Here is a 20,222-nt window from a genome sequence, read left to right on the forward strand (position 1 = left end):
AAGGTGACACGCCAGCAAGATGAATCCACTCGGCTATTATTCTTAGTTTTATAGACCAGCACCACTATCTCATCATCAGATAGTTCGTCAACTGTCCTCATATAGGCAAAGTCAACCTCGGAACAGCCCTCAGATCCAGGCAAGAATCCAACATGGTTGGGAATTGAAATAGGGACCTATGGGTAGGAGGCAAGCTCGGTTACACGAGACCCTGTATTTGCTCCATAGCTGCATTCAATGCTGGGCTGAACAACTGTATTTTGTGGCCACATCCAAAGGAAGCTTATGTATGTCGCATTGAAAACTTTCAATTATAAAACTCTGTCGAAATCACGATGATCAAAATCATAATAATGACTCCACTGCCATTTCTCCCTGTCAAATTCACAATGTTTTATACATTTCAATAAACAGTGATGGCCTTCATGGACACAGAGAAGGCACACTACAGTGTCCATAGAAACAAGATCTGGGAAGTGTAATTGAAGAAAATGGAGGAAACATGATGTAAAAGAATGAAAGAGAAAGGTGTGCAAATGAATTCTAATGAATTCTTTAAGAGGGTGGGAGGACTGATACAAAATAGGGATGTACCCAAAGACGTAAAGGAATATTCTACAAGACTTATTTTGTGCCGATTCTGACATACGGATCAGAAACGTGGGTGATGAAAGAGAGGGATAAAAGTAGAATTCAAGCAGTGGAAATTAAGTTTCAAAGGTGTCAGTAGGTTAAAAAGAATGGACCGAATAAAAAATGAGTGTGTTTGGGAAATGGTAAATGAGGTACCCCTGCAGAAAAAGATAGAAAAATCAAGGTTGCAGAGGCATGGATATGTTAAAAGAATGGGAGAAGAGAAAATACCAAGGAAGAGTTAGAAATGGAGTTGAAGGGAAGGAGACCTAGAGGAAGACTGAGGGGGACACGGCTGAAAGGTTAAAAGAAGAGCAACGAGGCAAGAGGAAGGAACTGGACAACAGTGACAGAAGAGGAGTGGTGGATGGATAGCAAATGATGAGGAGGCTTACGTTCCAAGAAGACCCAGCCTGTGGTTGGAAATAGCTCCAGAACATGATGATATGAATAAACAGTGGAATTCACCACGCTGATGAATAAATGAACACAATGAAGGTTTGTATTAGGGAAACATTACACTGTACAGTTCACGGTGAAAATAACAACAGCTGCTTTTTTCTCCGTATTACTGTTTGGGAGAAGATAGGTATGGGAATGGGCAACTCGGACATATTCTGAGCCATGGCCCTCCTTGTACTCAGGCAGTCCATAACCTGTTAGAGGAGAGATACTCACCTGGACTATATGTAAGTAGGATAGCATCCTGCTTCATGAATTTACCAAGCTCAGAACATTTTAAGCAAGCCTCGGACCTATGGGAATAACGGAGTCCCACTCCCGCTTCATAGGCGAGGGACTCCTTGAAACAACTTGGCGAACGAAATGGAATTCAATGGGGAGCTATCAATATTAATGGGGCTTATGGAAGAAAGAAAGAAAGTAGAACTGGCTGAGTCAGCAAAGAGGATGCATCTGAATGTGCTAGGAGTAAATGATATTCAGGTAAGGGGAGATTTTTTTTTTGTTAGTGGCTTTACGTTGCACTGATACAGATAGGTCTTACAGCAACGATGGGATAGGAAAGGCGTAAGAATTGGAAGGAAGCGGCCGTGGACTTAATTAAGGTACAGCCCCAGCATCTGCCTGGTGTGAAAATGGGAAACCACGGAAAACCATCTTCTGGGCTGCCGACAGTGGGATTTGACCCACCATCTCCCGGATCCAAGCTCACAGCCGCGCCCCCTAACCACATGGCCAACTCTCCCGGTAAGGGGAGATAACGAGGAAGATATAGGAGATTATAAAGTGTACTTGACGGGTGTTAGAAAGGGAATGGCAGAGTATGGGGAAGGGCTGTTTATCAGAAAGACCATTGCTGCAACATAGTTTCTGTTAGGCACATAAATTAACAAATGATGACCGAGCTCGATAGCTGCAGTTGCTTAAGTGTGGCCAGTATCCAGTATTCGGGAGATAGTAGGTTCGAACCCCACTGTCGGCAGCCTTGAAGATGTTTTTCCGTGGTTTCCCATTTTCACATCAGGCAAATGATGGGGCTGTACCTTAATTAGGCCAGAGCCGCTTCCTTTCCACTCCCAGCCCGTCCCTGTCCCATCGTCGCCATAAGACCTTTCTGTGTCGGTGCAACGTAAATCAACTAGCAAAAAAATAACAAATGATGTGTGCAGATATGGCAGTTGGAGGAACTAGGATGAGAATTGTCTCAGTGTGTTCACCATGTGAGGGTGCAGATGAGGATGAAGTTGACAAGTTTTATGAAGCACTAAGTGACATCGTGGTCAGCGTCAACAGCAAGGATGGAATAGAGCTAACGGGCGATTTCATTGCGAGAGTTGGAAATAGAACTGAAGGATACAAAAGGGCGATTGGTAAATGTGGGGAAGATACAGAAGCTAATGGGAATGGGAAGCGTTTGCTGGACTTCTGAGCCAGTATGGATTTAGCTGTTACGAATACATTCTTCAAGAATAAGGCTATTCACCGCTACAAATGGGAGGCTAGGGGTACCAGATCCATAAAAGACTATATCTTAACCGACTTCTGAAAATCTGTTAGGAATGTGCAAGTTTTCCGCGGATTTTTGATGATACAGACCACTATCTGATCTGTAGTGAACTAAGTATCTCTAGGCCTAGGGTAGAGAAAGTGAAATCTGTCTGCAAACGAATAAGGGTAAAAAATCTCCAGGACGAGGAAATTAGACAGAAGTACATGGATAAGATCAGTGAGAAGTTTCAAATAGTAGACAGTAAGAAGGTTCAGGATATAGAAAGAAAATGGGTGGCATACAGGGATGCTGTAGTAGAAACAGCAAGGGAATGCCTAGGAACAACTGTGTGTAAAGATGGTAAAAAGCGAACATCTTGGTGGAATGATGAAGTGAGAGCAGCTTGTAAACGTAAAAAGAAGGCTTGTCAGAAATGGCTCCAAACAAGGTCTGATGCAGACAGGGAATCGTATGTAGATGAAAGAAACAGAGCAAAACAAATAGTTGTTGAATCCAAAAAGAAGTCGTGGGAAGATTTTGGTAATAACCTGGAAAGGCTAGGTCATGCAGCAGGGAAACCTTTCCGGACAATAATAAAGAATTTTAGGAAAGGAGGGAAATAGGAAATGAACAGTGTTTTGGGTAATTTAGGTGAACTCATAATAAATCCCAGGGAATCATTGGAAAGCTGGAGAGAATATTTTGAAAAATCTTCTCAATGTTAAAAGGAAATCTTCCTGGTAGTGATGCGAACAACTGAGCTCATGAGGGGGCGGAAAATTATGTTGGTGAAATTACTCTTGAGGAAGTGGAAAGGATATTAAATGAACTCCATTTTCATAAAGCAGCAGGAAAAGATGAAATTAAACCTGAAATGGTGAAGTATAGTGGGAAGGCAGGGATGAAATGGCTTCACAGAGTAGTAAGATTAGCATGGAGTGTTGGGAAGCTACCTTCAGATTGGACAAAAGCAGTAACTGCACCTATCCTAAAGCAAGGGAACGTTAAGGATTGCAATAAATATCAATCTACCTCACTGATTAGTATACCAAGCAAAGTATTCGCTGGCAACTTGGAAGGGAGGGTGGAGGGGGGTTGTAATCAGTGGTTGAGAGGAAGTTGGATGAAAACCAGTGTGGTTTCAGACCACATAGGGGCTGTCAGGATCAGATTTTCAGTATGCACCAGGTAATTGTAAAATGCAACGAGAGAAATAGACAGTTGTGTTTATGTTTCGTAGATCTAGAGAGAGCATATGACAGGGTACCGAGGGAAAAAAGATGTTCACCATACTGGGGGAGAATGGGATTAAGGGCAGATTATTAAAATCAATCAAAGGCATTTATGTTGACAATTGGGCTGCAGTGAGAATTGATGGTAGAATGAGTTCTCGGTTCAGGGTACTTACAGGGGTTAGACAAGGCTGTAATCTTTCACCTTTGCTGTCCGTAGTTTACATGGATCATCTGCTGAGAGGTGTAAAATGGCAGGGTGGGATTCAGTTAGGTGAAAATGCAGTAAGCAGTCTGGCCTATGCTGACGACTTGGTTTTAACGGCAGATTGTGCCAAAAGCCTGCAGTCTAATATCTAGGAACTTGAAAATAGTGCACGAGTATGGTATGAAAATTAGCCTTTTGAAGACTAAATTGATGTCAATAGGTAAGAAATCCAAGAAAACATTGTCAGATTGGGAATACAAAGCTGGAACTGGTAGATTATTTCAAGTACTGTATTTCGGATGTGTGTTATTCCAGGATGGTAGTATTGTGAGATTGAATCAAGGTGCAGTAAAGCTAACGCAGTGAGCTCGCAGTTGCGATCAACAGTATTCTGTAAGAAGGAAGTCAGCTTGCGGACGAAATTATCTTAACATCGATCTGTTTTCAGACCAACTTTGCTTTACGGGAGTGAAAGCTGGGTAGACTCAGAATATCTATATCATCTGATGGCCAAAGCAGGCATCAATTTTTGATAATGAGACAAAGTCTCTTAGTGCATTGGCACTGCCAGTGGCTCCAGTTAGCCTACGCAGTGGCCTCCACGGTATGCACTAGCCAGCGTATTGGTAGGTGTGCTAGGTACCAACTGATGAGCCCACCCTAGCACATGAGGGCGAAACGCTGGCAACCAAGAATGAGTTAGCTGGAAAATTTATAATGTCCAATAACGGACCATTTATATTGGTATCTGAGAGTATACTGTCGCTCGCACTGCAGTATTTTTATGATCAGTACAGATGTAATTTCATAAAAGTGAAAGACTTGAAAATTGATATTACTTTTGTATAAAATAACATCATTTGAAAATGATGAAATGGCACATAATATATTGAACACTAGTGAACATCAACATCATAGAAACTAGCAGTCTCGATCATGCACAATCCAGCTTCTCTCAAACGCCCAAAATATCACGCGTGCAAGTCGAGGCACAGACTCCGTGCACTGTGCATCGGTCCAACTCGGCTTGACTCAGATGGTGTAGCGTGCTGAGAGCGACGAAGCGTTCAGTGGTAGCCGGCTTGTTTATCAGCAAAATCGTTAAGCGCAAGACAACAACATAATAATCAAGCAACCTGTTTCGAAGAAAGCAAAGACTTCCGAAAGTCCATTTCAATCGAACTGGAAACTTTCGTATTTTCTTTTAAGTCTCGACGATAAAGCCAAATGCTTAATCCGTGGGACAATAATTATGTGATAAGTTAATCAAAAAGATCTATTTTCCAATACAAAGTCTTTGCTCAATTTCTACTATAATTTGCCGAAGGCAGATTTTCCTAAGCTGCATCGAGAAGCAGCTAAGATTATTTCTATGTTTGGTTCCACATGCATATGTGAAAGGTATTTTTTCCTTTTTTGACTTGTGTGAAAACTAGATTGCATGCGAGTAGGCCTATTTCAGATTGTAATTTAAAGAAGGCTCTCGGAATTGCTGTCAGCTGGTCCCTGGTTCCAGGCATAACTGGTATCATTGCAAAGATAAAGGAAAAGAAGAGCTAGAGAAGATAAATTGTCTGCTCAAACCAATTGAAAGAAGTGTTTTTTAACACCGCTAACATTGTCCCGTACAACAGTGTCACCGCTCACCACACATTAACATTTCGCAGTGAGGGGAGAATCAGCGGGGAAGGTGGAGAAGGCGAAGACAGGCCGAACGGGTGAGACAGGTGTAGGGGAAGTGTAGTGGGGGTCTGCACTCCAATCAACCTAGAAGTCATCTCCTCACCTTGCGCAGCGCAGTTCACGGGCGCGTGCACCCTGTGAGGCGCTGCACTAATTGAAAATATTTCACAGCATGAAAAACGTATGGCAGGCTACTCATGCACTTATAAACATAAAGTTTAAAATTAATTTCTAACGGAGCTTCAAGGCTTATTACCTCAGTATTTCCTATTTGTACTTCAGGCCGATACAACGGTGTGTTGTGGCATCAAAAATATCTATAACATCATAGGCCTCTTCGTTAAGTCACTCAGAAATTTCTTCTCAATCGCAATCAAAGAAACTGCAGAGAGCCTGCCCTGTACTTGCGAACTTCTTTGGAAGGTGTGTATCCTTTTTAAGGCCGAGAAGCTTCTTTCAGCGGGAGCGCTAGTTGCTGGAATGGTGAGAATGAGGTCAATCAATTTTGTTGCTTCCGGATATGCTTTTTTGAGACCACTGGTGTGCAAATATTGGTAGAAGTCATATGCATTATTTTTCACAAGGTCCGGCTTCGTGTAGAGGACAGACAGTTCATTTTTAAGTTTCATGCAATCAAAATTTTGCCTATAGGTCTTCACTAACAACTGATAGGCACTGTTAGGGAACTCCTTCACAAGATTGTTAAACTGGTCAATATCAATTAACTGAAAGAACTCCAGCTTGTTAATATCAGAAAATCTATCTGATAGTTGCACGGATAAGATGTCAATTATTTCCAAATACAATCGGAGATACGATTTCTTCTTAGTTCCTACAAAATCAATTCTCTGGCACTTTTGAGGGTAATCTTACCTCCCTTCATTGTCTTGCAACTTTGAAACATAGTTCGAAATTATTTCTGGTTGTCTGCAAAAACGCTTTAAATTACTGGATCTGTTTGAAACAGAAGGCAATATCATATATTTTCTTCTGAAGGATCTGATAGAGAACATCAGATTGAGGAAGCACTTCAGCAAATAAATTTAATAGGAAATAGAAATCAAAGTCTTGAAGGGTAACACAGTAACCCTTAGCTTGAATTCTCGTTCCACCATCCCATTCATCTGCGTTATCTTTCATTTCTCTGAAGAATTCAAGGAGATCTGCATAGAGAGAGGACACAACTTCAACGAGCCTACCAGCATATATCCATCGGGTGGGAGCTACTGTTGGTATCATCTCTGTATTACTTTGTCAAGAGCAGCGGCCATTTTAGGGGATGATGAAAAAAAACCCGGACAAGGTCTGAAAAAATACCTTGCATCCCTTGATGAGTTGCTGTAACTCAAATTCTCAGAACTGCTGTTGTCAAGGTCGGAATCATCTGCATAATCTTCATGACTAATAATGCAGTAATAATAATAATAATAATAATAATAATAATACAGTAATAATAATTCCTGCTTGTTCAAGAAAAATTTATCATAGAACAAACTAGAGGGTAAGAAACTGTTTTGTTTCATGCTGCACGTGTATTCTGACATAAGTCATAATATAAAAACAGGGTTTGTCTAGTAGCTCTAAGCACATATACAAGGGAATTACTAATATCGATGGCTAAGAGGGTATAAACAAAATATTAAAATACAATTTTGCAAGAGCATTTCAGTCAAGCCAGGTTTCGGTTAAGCGGGGTTCTACTGTACCAAATTGAGCCTATGATCATAGCAGTCAACAAGTATAGTCTGGTCATATTTATCCCTAACTTCTGCAATCCACTGTGCTGTCTTGCCATCACTGCTGTGCCATCAAATGTTTCTGCTACTAACTTTTCACCACACTGAAATTCTTGTAACACTCCAAAGAGATGTTTAGAGAGAGAAACAGCAGAACGGTCACCGCTTACATAACAATTTCAAAAATCTCTCTTGAATTTCGCCTTCGGGACTAAGATATCTAAATACAGATGAGAGTTGTGCTCCGTTAGAAACGTATGTACTTTCATCCAAAATAACGGAAATAAAGTTTGCTTTCTTAACCTCGTCTTTAATTTTGCTGATCATAAAAGTAGAAAGTCCTGAGAAGACTGTAGATGTTTCTAAGTGGTGCCGAAATATGTCATCTTTCTTAGCAATTAATGCTAGTAACTCCCTGCAATTACCTCTGTTATCAGATTCTTCAGTTTCTTGATGACCCCTGAAAAGTAATCCTTACTTTGAAAGAAAACACACAGCATCTAATAAAGTGCTGACAATATATGTTATTTTCAACTAGCTTATTATGCTAGTCAATTTTCTTTCTATAACCTGTACTCAAAAAGAACTCTATTCTGGACCTTCCGAACTGAGTCATATCGGCAACAGCATTAATGTGTACTTGAGACACCTCATGGCGTCTCTTTAAAACTCTGAAACTATCTAAATTGTCACCATCATATTTATTCCAAGCATTATTTTCTGAGGAAAATAGAATACATGGCAAACAGTACAATTTATTCATTTTTGCACAACCACATGACCATTCCAGATTTATGTACCACGAGTCATGAAAATATCATACTGTTCTTTTCGATTCCTTGAATAAATAAATATATATATATATATTTTACAATTTGTTTTTGAGGGATAAGAATTTCATATTGGTCCGTATTGAACTGAGATTACATTTTGTACTGAAAAGGTGGAACCATAAAATACACTTAATTGTAGTGTACAATTTGTTTTACATCGCACCGACACAGATAGGTATTATGGCAATGATTGGATAGGAAAGGGTTAGGAGTGGGAATGAAGCGGCTGTGTCCTTAATTAAGGTACAGCCCTAGCATTTGCCTGGTGTGAAAATGGGAAACCACGGAAAATCATCTCCAGGGCTGCCGACAGTGGGGTTCAAACCCATTATCTCCTGGATGCAAGCTCACAGCTGCATGCTCCGAACAGCACGGCCAACTCACCCGGTGAATACATTTTTAAGAGAAGGCGTGGTTCTACCTTTCTCAACGTTTTTCTTTTCTTCAAAAGTTCTTAACAAAAACGGCGTGTTCATTAAGCTTTCTGTTATACATGAACATTCTGGGCCCGCCAACTCACTTCTTTTCGAGGTGGAAGTGACAGCACTCATTAATGTTTAATACATTGTGGAATTCTATAGGCTGTCCTTACCTAACATAAATTAAACATAAATTCACACTTTAACCATAGAAGTCACATCGTATTATAACAGAAAACAATAACACAATAATATAACAATGCACTGTTGAGCGTGGCGGAAGGAATGGACAGAACAGTTCAGCACCGACGTTATAAGCTTTTGTTTCCACTTTCCACTGTGGTAACAGGACCGGAGAATATAGTAAGATACATCTCAGTGTCCAGGGAAAAGGGCCTTGCTTGGCACAGTAATACTCGCCTAGCTGTTAGAAGAGATTCAAAGCATAACCACTGCATAGAGTGGTAACAGCCTCTCGCTCAGCTTTGACGGTGGCAAACTGCTGCAATAGAGTTCTCGCGACACGTCCAGGCGAAGAAACAAAAATATTAATATTAAACAATATTTGATTTTTTTATTTCCAAACTGTTACCAGATGTAACAGTGGATACTTGCACGCTTCGCCACTGCATAACGGTCTATAATGATGTATGTATGTCAGTTCCTCCCAGGCTGTCATGTATACCAGGCAACAATATCTCTCCACTTTTTTTTTTTTTGCAAGGGTTTCCGTTCTGTTAAAAATAGGCCGACATGGCTAAGGTCGTTAGTGAACCTCTGCTGCTTGGTATTCCATGGTCAGCCTCTGGTCTGTTTGGCTTGCAGAGGAACCTAGAACGTGCATGTGAGGTATGGGAGGTCAGTGCATGCATAGAATATGGCCAGTTAGCTGGAGTCAACAGCTAGCAATGATGACATTCAACAAAGCATGCCACTGCGTCACAACACTTTCTCAACGGCAACAGTTAGTTTACCATATCCTCAGAGTCTGCCGCAAGTACGATGATGAAAAACATGTATCTTCCTCGTAAAATCTGCCAACATCTTCCAAGCTTTGCTCCCACAGGCAGCAGTTGGTACAACAGTGGTTCAGTACAGATATAATTTTATGCTAAGAGAGACGAAGTTGCAGTCGAGATCAGTTGGAGTCAATGACACAAAGCTGCAACCTTCTCAATACTGTCAAAGTAGCATATAGTAGGGCAATTAATAACCATATCAAGTAGACCTAATCAACTATGTATAATTCAATTAATAGTAACATTTTGTACTAGTAACTATTGGAGGAAAATTTTATACACTTAATGGAATCTTAATGGTTCATGTTTGTGGGTTACTGTAGTCACGTCCTAGTTCGTGAACCATGGGCAACGACTGAGTGGCCTAGTAAGTGGTCCTGAGAGTCGGGATACCAGTTGCTATGGAATGGGAGTGGGCATCTCGGACATATTCTGAGTCGTGGCCCTCCTTGTGCTCAGGCGGCTAGGACTATATAATTCACCGGTGGTCCATAACCCGTTAGAGGAGAGATCCTCACTTGGACTATGTGCAAGTAGGGCAGCATCCTGCTTCATGAATTTACCAAGCTCAGAACACTTCAAGCAAGCCTCGGACCTATGGGAGTAATGGAGTCCCACTCCCATTTGACAGGCGAGGGACTCCTTGGAAACTACTTGGCGAACGAAATGGAATTCGATGGGGAGCTATCAATATCAATGGGGCTTATGGAAGAAAGAAGGTAGAAATGGCTGAGTCAGTAAAGAGGATGCAACTGGATGTGCTAGGAGTAAGTGATATTCGGGTAAGGGGAGATAATGAGGAAGAGATAGGAGATTATAAAGTGTACTTGACGGGTGTTAGAAAGAGAAGGGCAGAGTCTGGGGTAGGGCTCTTTATCAGGAATACCATTGCACACAACATAGTTTCTGTTAGGCACGTAAATGAGCGCATGATGTGGGAAGATTTGTCAGTTGGAGGAATTAGGACAAGAATTGTGTCTGTGTATTCACCATGTGAGGGTGCAGATGAGGATGAAGTTGACAAGTTTTATGAAGCTTTTTTTTTTTTTTTTTTTTTTTTTTTTTTTTTTTTTTTTTTGCTAGGGGCTTTACGTCGCGCCGACACAGATAGGTCTTATGGCGACGATGGGATAGGAAAGGCCTAGGAGTTGGAAGGAAGCGGCCGTGGCCTTAATTAAGGTACAGCCCCAGCATTTGCCTGGTGTGAAAATGGGAAACCACGGAAAACCATTTTCAGGGCTGCCGATAGTGGGATTCGAACCTACTATCTCCCGGATGCAAGCTCACAGCCACGCGCCTCTACGCGCACGGCCAACTCGCCCGGTTTATGAAGCATTGAGTGACATCGTGGTCAGGGTCAACAGCAAGGATAGAATAGTGCTAATGGGCGATTTCAATGCAAAAGTTGGAAATAGAACTGAAAGATACGAAAGGGTGATTAGTAAATGTGGGGAAGATATGGAAGCTAATGGGAATGGGAAGCGTTTGCTGGACTTCAGTGCTAGTATGGGTTTAGCTGTTACGAATACATTCTTCAAGCATAAGGCTATTCACCGCTACACATGGGAGGCTGGGGGTACCAGATCCATAAAAGACTATATCTTAACCGACTTCTGAAAATCTGTTAGGAATGTGCAAGTTTTCCGCGGATTTTTGATGATACAGACCACTATCTGATCTGTAGTGAACTAAGTATCTCTAGGCCTAGGGTAGAGAAAGTGAAATCTGTCTGCAAACGAATAAGGGTAGAAAGTCACCAGGACGAGGAAATTAGACAGAAGTACATGGATATGATTAGTGAGAAGTTTCGAACAGTAGACAGTAAGCAGGTTCAGGATATAGAAAGTGAATGGGTGGCATACAGGGATGCTGTAATAGAAACAGCAAGGGAATGCCTAGGAACAACTGTGTGTAAAGATGGGAAAAGGCGAACATCTTGGTGGAATGATGAAGTGAGAGCAGCCTGTAAACGTAAAAAGAAGGCTTATCAAAAATGGCTCCAAACAAGGGCCAAGGCAGACAGGGATTGGTACGTAGATGAAAGAAACAGAGCGTAACAAATAGTTATTGAATCCAAAAAGAAGTCATGGGAAGATTTTGGTAACAACCTGGATAGGCTAGGTCAAGCAGCAGGGAAACCTTTCTGGACAGTAATGAAGAATCTTAGGAAGGGAGGGAAAAAGGAAATGAACAGTGTTTTGAGTAATTCAGGTGATCTCATAATAGATCCCAGGGAATCGCTGGAGAGGTGAAGGGAATATTTTGAACATCTTCTCAATGTAAAAGGAAATCATCATGGTGATGTTGCAAACAGCCAAGCTCATGGGGAGGAGGAAAATGATGTTGGTGAAATTATGCTTGAGGAAGTGGAAAGGATGGTAAATAAACTCCATTGTCATAAGGCAGCAGGAATAGATGAAATTAGACCTGAAATGGTGAAGCACAGTGGGAAGGCAGGGATGAAATAGCTTCATAGAGTAGTAAAATTAGCGTAGAGTGTTGGTAAGGTACCTTCAGATTGGACAAAAGCAGTAATTGCACCTATCTATAAGCAAGGAAACAGGAAGGATTGCAACAACTATCGAGGTATCTCATTGATTAGTATACCAGGCAAAGTATTCACTGGCATCCTGGAAGGGAGGGTGCGATCAAGTCGTTGAGAGGAAGTTGGATGAAAACCAGTGTGGTTTCAGACCACAGAGAGGCTGTCAGGATCAGATTTTCAGTATGCGCCAGGTAATTGAAAAATGCTACGAGAGGAATAGACAGTTGTGTTTATGTTTCGTAGATCTAGAGAAAGCATATGACAGGGTACCGAGGGAAAAGATGTTTGCCATACTGGGGGACTATGGAATTAAAGGTAGATTATTAAAATCAATCAAAGGCATTTATGTTGACAATTGGGCTTCAGTGAAAATTGATGGTAGAATGAGTTCTTGGTTCAGGGTACTTACAGGAGTTAGACAAGGCTGTAATCTTTCACCTTTGCTGCTCGTAGTTTACATGGATTATCTGCTGAAAGGTATAATATGGCAGGGAGGGATTCAGTTAGGTGGAAATGTAGTAAGCAGTTTGGCCTATGCTGACGACTTGGTCTTAATGGCAGACTGTGCCAAAAGCCTGGAGTCTAATATCTTGGAACTTGAAAATAGGTGCAATGAGTATGGTATGAAAATTAGCCTCTCGAAGACTAAATTGATGTCAGTAGGTAAGAAATTCAACAGAATCGAATGTCAGATTGGTGATACAAAGCTAGAACAGGTCGATAATTTCAAGTATTTAGGTTGTGTGTTCTCCCAGGATGGTAATATAGTAAGTGAGATTGAATCAAGGTGTAGAAAAGCTAATGCAGTGAGCTCGCAGTTGCGATCAACAGTATTCTGTAAGAAGGAAGTCAGCTCCCAGACAAAACTATCCTTACATCGGTCTGTTTTCAGACCAACTTTGCTTTACGGGAGCGAAAGCTGGGTGGACTCAGGATATCTTATTCATAAGTTAGAAGTAACAGACATGAAAGTAGCGAGAATGATTGCTGCTACAAACAGGTGGGAACAATGGCAGGAGGGTATTCAGAATGAGGAGATAAAGGCTAATTTAGGAATGAACTCGATGGATGAAGCTGTTTGCATAAACCGGCTTCGGTGGTGGGGTCATGTGAGGCGAATGGAGGAGGATAGGTTACCTAGGAGAATAATGGACTCTGTTATGGAGGGTAAGAGAAGTAGAGGGAGACCAAGACGACGATGGTTAGACTCGGTTTCTAATGATTTAAAGATAAGAGGTATAGAACTAAATGAGGCCACAACACTAGTTGCAAATCGAGGATTGTGGCGACGTTTAGTAAATTCTCAGAGGCTTGCAGACTGAATGCTGAAAGGCATAACAGTCTATAATGATAATGTATGTATGTAATGGAATCTTGTACACGCCTCCATGATCAGCTATGGGAAGAATTAAATATTGGCACAATAATCAATAAAAATGTAAGAAAGAGTAACTGGTCTAGTAGATACAAAGCACAGCACAATAACTTAATTAGTTACAAATCAAAGAGATGAAAGGTAGGTTAGATATCCAAAATGCACAGCCTGGATGACCTCTCGTGGCACTCAACAGGCTCGTCAATATCGGAACATTACACACAGCTAATGAATTACTTCCTTCTTGCCATGCGGACAAACGCGCCACAGCCATAGAAATGAGCCCCTCAAATGGAGTCTGGCCCCACACCAGCCACTATTTCCATGACAGAGATTGGCATTGACACTCCTACAAAATGTCAAACAGAAAAAATAAATTAGGAATCCAATAGCAATAATGGTGGGCAGATCGCAACCACCACTTGCCATTACAGTTTCAAACTTTGTGGTTTTCTATTTTCTCCGAATGTGACAGCCTTGCAGCCACACATCATGTGAGCTCCATTGGAGACAATATGGATATTGCCTTCATCACAGCCGGCCAAGAACAACAAAGACAATGATCCCATTTCCCTGTTTTACGCTCTCTTACTTGTAATTCTTCTATATTAATGTGGCTTGGGGCAGGCTGGTAGTCCCTGGTAAGCATAAAGGAAGGATCTCTCCTCTCTGCTACTACAGGTATTGTAAAATATTTTTCTACGATTTCAAACATGCAAGATGGGTACCAAAGCGTCACCACCAAAGATTTAGATTACCATACCAATGACTGGTCACACCAAACATGGTAACACTTCCAATAATCACTAAAAACTTTACTGACAAAGCTATCTTGTTCGGTTAGTAACACATACATACATACATACATACATACATACATACATACATACATACATACATTATCATTATAGCCTGTTATGCCTTTCAGCGTTCAGTCTGCAAGCCTCTGAGAATTTACTAAACGTCGCCACAATCCTCCATTTGCAACTAGTGTTGTGGCCTCATTTAGTTCTATACCTCTTTAAATCGTTAGAAACTGAGTCTAACCATCGTCGTCTTGGTCTACCTCTACTTCTCTTACCCTCCATAACAGAGTCCATTATTCTCCTAGGTAACCTATCCTCCTCCATTCGCCTCACATGACCCCACCACCGAAGCCGGTTTATGCGTACAGCTTCACCCATCGAGTTCATTCCTAAATTAACCTTTATCTCCTCATTCCGAGTTCTCTCCTGCCATTGTTCCCACCTGTTTGTACCAGCAATCATTCTTGCTACTTTCATGTCTGTTACTTCTAACTTATGAATAAGATATCCTGAGTCCACCCAGCTTTCGCTCCCGTAAAGCAAAGTTGGTCTGAAAACAGACCGATGTAAAGATAGGGTTACGGTACACAAGCCGGCTATCGCCAGTTCACTCGTGGGCGCCGACATATGCTGTTAAATATGTCCATTAGGGTACAAGGAAGGAGTAGAGGTGCGAAAATACTAGGTTTTTGTATTATTACCTGCCATATAGAACACTGAAGAAGACACTATATAGGACTGGTAGAGCACATGGCGACCATGTTTACTTGGTGACGGAAGGGTGATGACGTCATACCTGACGTCACAGGGTGTAAGAGAGAGACAGGGAATTAATATCCGAAAACTAAGTCCGAATTTTTGCTACTGTGCATGCGCCGCCAATTTAATTATTTAGCATTTCACCGTGGACAAGAAAAATGATCGTGACGTCATAATTATGACGTCACGCCCCCCTGTTCCTCTATAGATAACTCATGTGGTACACCTGGTAATGGCGACGGGAGCTGTGACGTCACACAGGGCCGCCAACCCCTCCGCGCGTAACGAAGGGGGCGTAACACCAGCTGTCCCCATGTGTGTGGGTGCATCGAAATATGTACATATCCATGGCACATGAAGGAATATGGCAGAAAATGCATAATCATGGCGTATACAACGTGTGAATAGTTTAGGTACAACTATTCGGGAATGCATACCTATTATATACATTTACTTTAAGTAAACCTATACATTCCCTAGCCCAACGTGTATAAAAGTATAAGGAAGTAGAAATAATGCAAATCCTACTTGGAAGTCCTTGTAGAGGTGAGATGTGGGCCTAAAACTATTCGGGAAACAATAATCGTATGATGTCCGTTCGTCGCCAATCAACAGGTAAGTAGTGCTGTTAGGAGTAGAGGGTGAGTACGCTGCTTATTATATTATGAGAATGTCGTGCATTCTGCTTCAATGCTGTTGAAACAGGCAGCCGTTCCATACGTCGTCACGGCATGTCCTCTATCGCCAAGTGGTTAGGTTCCTGAGGTTGGTACGTCTCTGACGATATGTAGATCGAAGGTGGAGGGGCGATGATTCGCTGGAGCTCCAGTCGCCATTACCACGAGGTCGTGAAACCTCTGCCGGTACTGTCAATGCACGTTTCGGATATTTATTTCCTTAATGGCTCGTATATACACATAGTGCGATATCGTGAACTTAACCCCGGAACGACTGATTCGTACATTCCGTAGCGGTTTATGTGTGTTGTAGGTGTGTTATTGTGTCGAAACATGCGATGGAACAAAGCTCGTGAGTGCTGTTATATTAACGTATGCTAGCTGGCTTCGTAGACGATGGCCAGCCGTACCTGCAATGGATACCAAAAGGACCGTCTGTATTAATCGGCGAGTACCGTTAGAACACACTACTTCCTATTGGTACTGTGTGCATGTGCCATGTACTGTAGCGGGGTCAAAGCCGCGGAGTGACCCTGGGCCCACATCTCTCCTCTAAAGGGACTTCCACGTACAATGTATATTCGTTTCACGTCCGTATGTTATATACTGGGTGGGCTGCGGAAGGTAAAGTTTGTCCTCAAGGTAAATGTATATCATAGGTATGCCGGCTGTTTGCGTTGTGTTTACGCCGGCTATTTGCATTGTGTTCCCTTCCTTATACTGTTATAAATGTTCGGATGCGGAATGTACAGTTTTACCCAGTACCTTTCTATCATAGGTATGCATTCTGTGATTTGCTGTGCTCATTTTCTGCTGTAACCCATGGGATGCTTAGTTTTGTTTGTATGGACATTTAAATGTCAGATGTTGCCTCGTGACATCATAGTTTCATCGTGGCTGACCTTCCAGAGGTTGACGGGATGAACTATGACGTCATGAACATGGCTACCCTGGCAAGAGAGCCGTAGCGCTTGGCACATATTGGCATTTAATAATCACGTACAAATTGCAAAAACTCTTAATTTTCGCATCTAAGTTCCTTTTTTGGACATAGTAGAATTCGCCCTTTAGGTTAAAAAATTTCTGAGACCCGATCTGGAGATAGCCGGCTTGTGTACCGGACCCAGCTTTACTACACCTTGATTCAATCTCACGTACTATATTACCATCCTGGGAAAACACACAACCTAAATACTTGAAATTATCAACCTGTTCTAACTTTGTATCACCAATCTGACATTCAATTCTGTTGAATTTCTTACCTACTGACATCAATTTAGTCTTCGAGAGGCTAATTTTCATACCATACTCACTGCACCTATTTTCAAGTTCCAAGATATTAGACTGCAGGCTTTCGGCACAGTCTGCCATTAAGACCAAGTCGTCGTTATTATTATTACTTATATATTATCGTCAGCATAGGGCAAACTGCTTACTACATTTGAACCTAATGAATCCCTCCCTGCCATTTTATACCTTTCAGTAACACCAGTCAATAAAATGGTACAACCACATTACAACAACGTACTTCCCACCAGTAATCTACAGCCATACCCACACTACAAGAGTCTGTGAAATATTACATTTATGGAACGGTAGCTGCCACTATGAATACTCCCAGCCCGTCCCTTGATCCTTTTAAGAAATATGTTCTCTCACTTTTAATTTTTCGATATAAGTAAGAAAACGTCTTGGGGCGGCTGGTAAACAACAAAAGGATCTCACTCCTCTCTGTTAACTTACTGCAGGTTTCGTAAACTCTTTTTTTTGCTAGTGGCTTTACGTCACACCGACACAGACAGGTCTTATGGCGGCGATGGAATAGAAAAGGGCCAGGAGTGGGAAGGAAGCGGCCATAGCCTTAATTAAGGTACAGCCTGGTGTGAAAATGGAAAATCATAGAAAACCATCTTCAGGGCTGTCGACAGTGGGATTCGAACCCACTATCTCCCAGATGCAAGCTCACAGCTACGTGCCCCTAACCGCGCGGCCAACTCGCCCAGTTTTAAAACTTACCGACAAAATTCCCTGTCTCTCTCTAATGCCTTATGTCGTCACGAATGACGTCATCACCCCACAGTCAACATGTGAACATGGTCGCCATGTGCTCTTCTAAGCATATCTGGTGTACTGTTCTATATTCTATGCCAGGCAATTTTGCAAAAACACTACTCGTTCCTTGTACACTAATGAATATAGACAATTGCATTTCACAGCGCTTATAAGTGAATAGGCTTCTTTACCGCAACCATAACCGAGGTCATGATTTGAAAATGAACAATTAATTAACAAATGCTATTTAATGATTGTGCTATGGAGTGAGACAGGCAATTCGGTGGGCAATTAAAGAGCAGTGTAGGCAGCTTTGCAGTAGTGTGTGAAAGAATAGCCTTTAGAAGAGAATTGAAGAGTAAGCCAGATAAACACAATTAACCTATTTTACTGAACTTTTCAGTTTCACTTGACCTAACATACAATTAAAAACCATTATTAGAATACTGGGTATGATCTTTCAACTGATTCACTAGAGAAGAAAATCACGAACTCATACAATTACTTCTAAATTTCATTAAAATATACAAGCAGAAAGTATCAAAGACTTACTCTGTACCCTTCCAAATCACGCATCTGGATTTGTAACAAGGAGAGATCTCGAAGAATTTGGATGTTATCCTTTTCCCACTTGAGAGCATTGCGATAGCATTTAATAGCTTCATCATATTTTTTATCTGACCGCTGAAGTAATCCATATACGTGCCAACAAACATGTGATGTTAGATCATTGCGCAGACCTCGTCTTACACAATCGTAAGCCTCTTCTTTGCGACCCAAGCAATTGAGGGTCAATCCTTTCATAGCAAGGGTTTCTGCAACAAAGATTTGATAACAACAATCTCTTCTGAAAATGAATATAATTAAGGAATAACTTCAACACAATAAGAAGCCTATAAAATTCAACTTCATTGAAACACTAGCCCACTTACCTCCATGTTCTGAATATTTGGGATTTGTTAAAATCTGCTTGGCAAATTTCAGGCCATTTTTATACTGTTTATGCTCGTAACATTTCTGAAAAAATAGAGAGATTAATTAATATCACAGAGATTCAGACACATTTATAAATTTTAAAAAAAAAGGTAGATATAAAGATGATATATCATATAACTATAAATACAAATAAATAACATTTTATATTAACCACAGCATACGTAGATATAGTAGAAGACGTCTGTCTAAAAATCTTTATTTCTAAAATTCTAAGAAATAACATAACCTGACAAATACGTACTTGTTCGTTCATAGCTATTACATATTACTACAATGCAAATCATCGACACGAAAGTTAAATAGTGCCAATTAAAAGATCCTCGAAACGAATATCATGATCAAGTTAGGAGCGAGGATCAAACGGAATACAATGTGAAAGTCTGGGAGATGACTTTCAGAACAGATACAGGTTAGGGTAGACATCTACAGCTGTTTCTTTTAGCAATGGTCATTTCTCGAAGAATAATTACAACCTCTCTACGTACTCATTACTAAAGAAATAGCACTGCATACATATCGACATTACAATATGGCAATTACAAACATTATTTTCTTGCCATTAAAGGTAATGTTGTATGCTACGGTCTGACCAAGACGAAAAGGGGGGCTTGACTTTACAAATTAATAACAAACATACAAAATAGTTAGAAATTCCTCATGAATGCAGAAACTTACCAATATTCGTTTAAAGAGTGCATTTTCCTTGGGTGGCAAGGGATTGCTTGAGGGCATCCTCAGTTTTCTACAAATCCCGGTAAATATATTTTTCTCCACAAAACCTCGTGGCTACAATCCAATATGGCGTTCCCGATCACGTGACCAGAACTCCTGCCGATAGGAATAAAAGGCACCAGTGGTGTTTCAGGCCAGAATTGCATTCACAAGGGAGGGGATTTTAAAAAGTAATAGGCGTATTTATATACATTTTGACATTTTTTTGTCATATAAGTCAATAACAAACGCAGAGGCAAATTGTCATGAATAATTAAAGAAATATTAATCGCTCTGTACGTAAAGATACACTCAATAGACTCTCGGAATGGGCAATTGAAAATAAATTCTCAATTAATACTAATAAGTATTATTATATTAAGAGTTTGAGGGATGTTCCACCATTCAACACATCGTAAAATACATTAAACTATAAGAAGACCGGTTTCGACTCCCTTGGAGTCATCATCTGTTCCTGTTGAAAATTAATTCAGGGGGAATCTGATAACAATCATCACGATAAGAAAATTTAAAGGAAATTTTTTTAATGGGTTGCAAGACATTACTTTAAAATGCAACGCATGCAT

General features: G+C 40.9%; 1 protein-coding gene across 1 annotated transcript in view; it reads right to left on the reverse strand.

Moving 5' to 3' along the window:
* Window positions 1-19,734, reverse strand: part of Naa15-16 (N-alpha-acetyltransferase 15/16) — a 657,214-nt gene extending 637,480 nt beyond the window's left edge. The window contains exons 1-3 of the mRNA XM_067144178.2: window positions 19,600-19,734; window positions 18,861-18,945; window positions 18,481-18,743 (exon numbers count right to left, since the gene is read on the reverse strand). Coding sequence (XP_067000279.2) covers window positions 18,481-18,743; window positions 18,861-18,945; window positions 19,600-19,656 — 405 coding nt within the window. The 5' untranslated portion in view covers window positions 19,657-19,734. The remainder of the gene's footprint in view (window positions 1-18,480; window positions 18,744-18,860; window positions 18,946-19,599) is intronic.
* Between the last annotated feature and the right edge of the window lie 488 nt (window positions 19,735-20,222).

This window comes from Anabrus simplex, chromosome 3, assembly GCF_040414725.1.
Source record: "Anabrus simplex isolate iqAnaSimp1 chromosome 3, ASM4041472v1, whole genome shotgun sequence".
NCBI classification, from domain to species: Eukaryota; Metazoa; Arthropoda; class Insecta; order Orthoptera; family Tettigoniidae; genus Anabrus; species Anabrus simplex.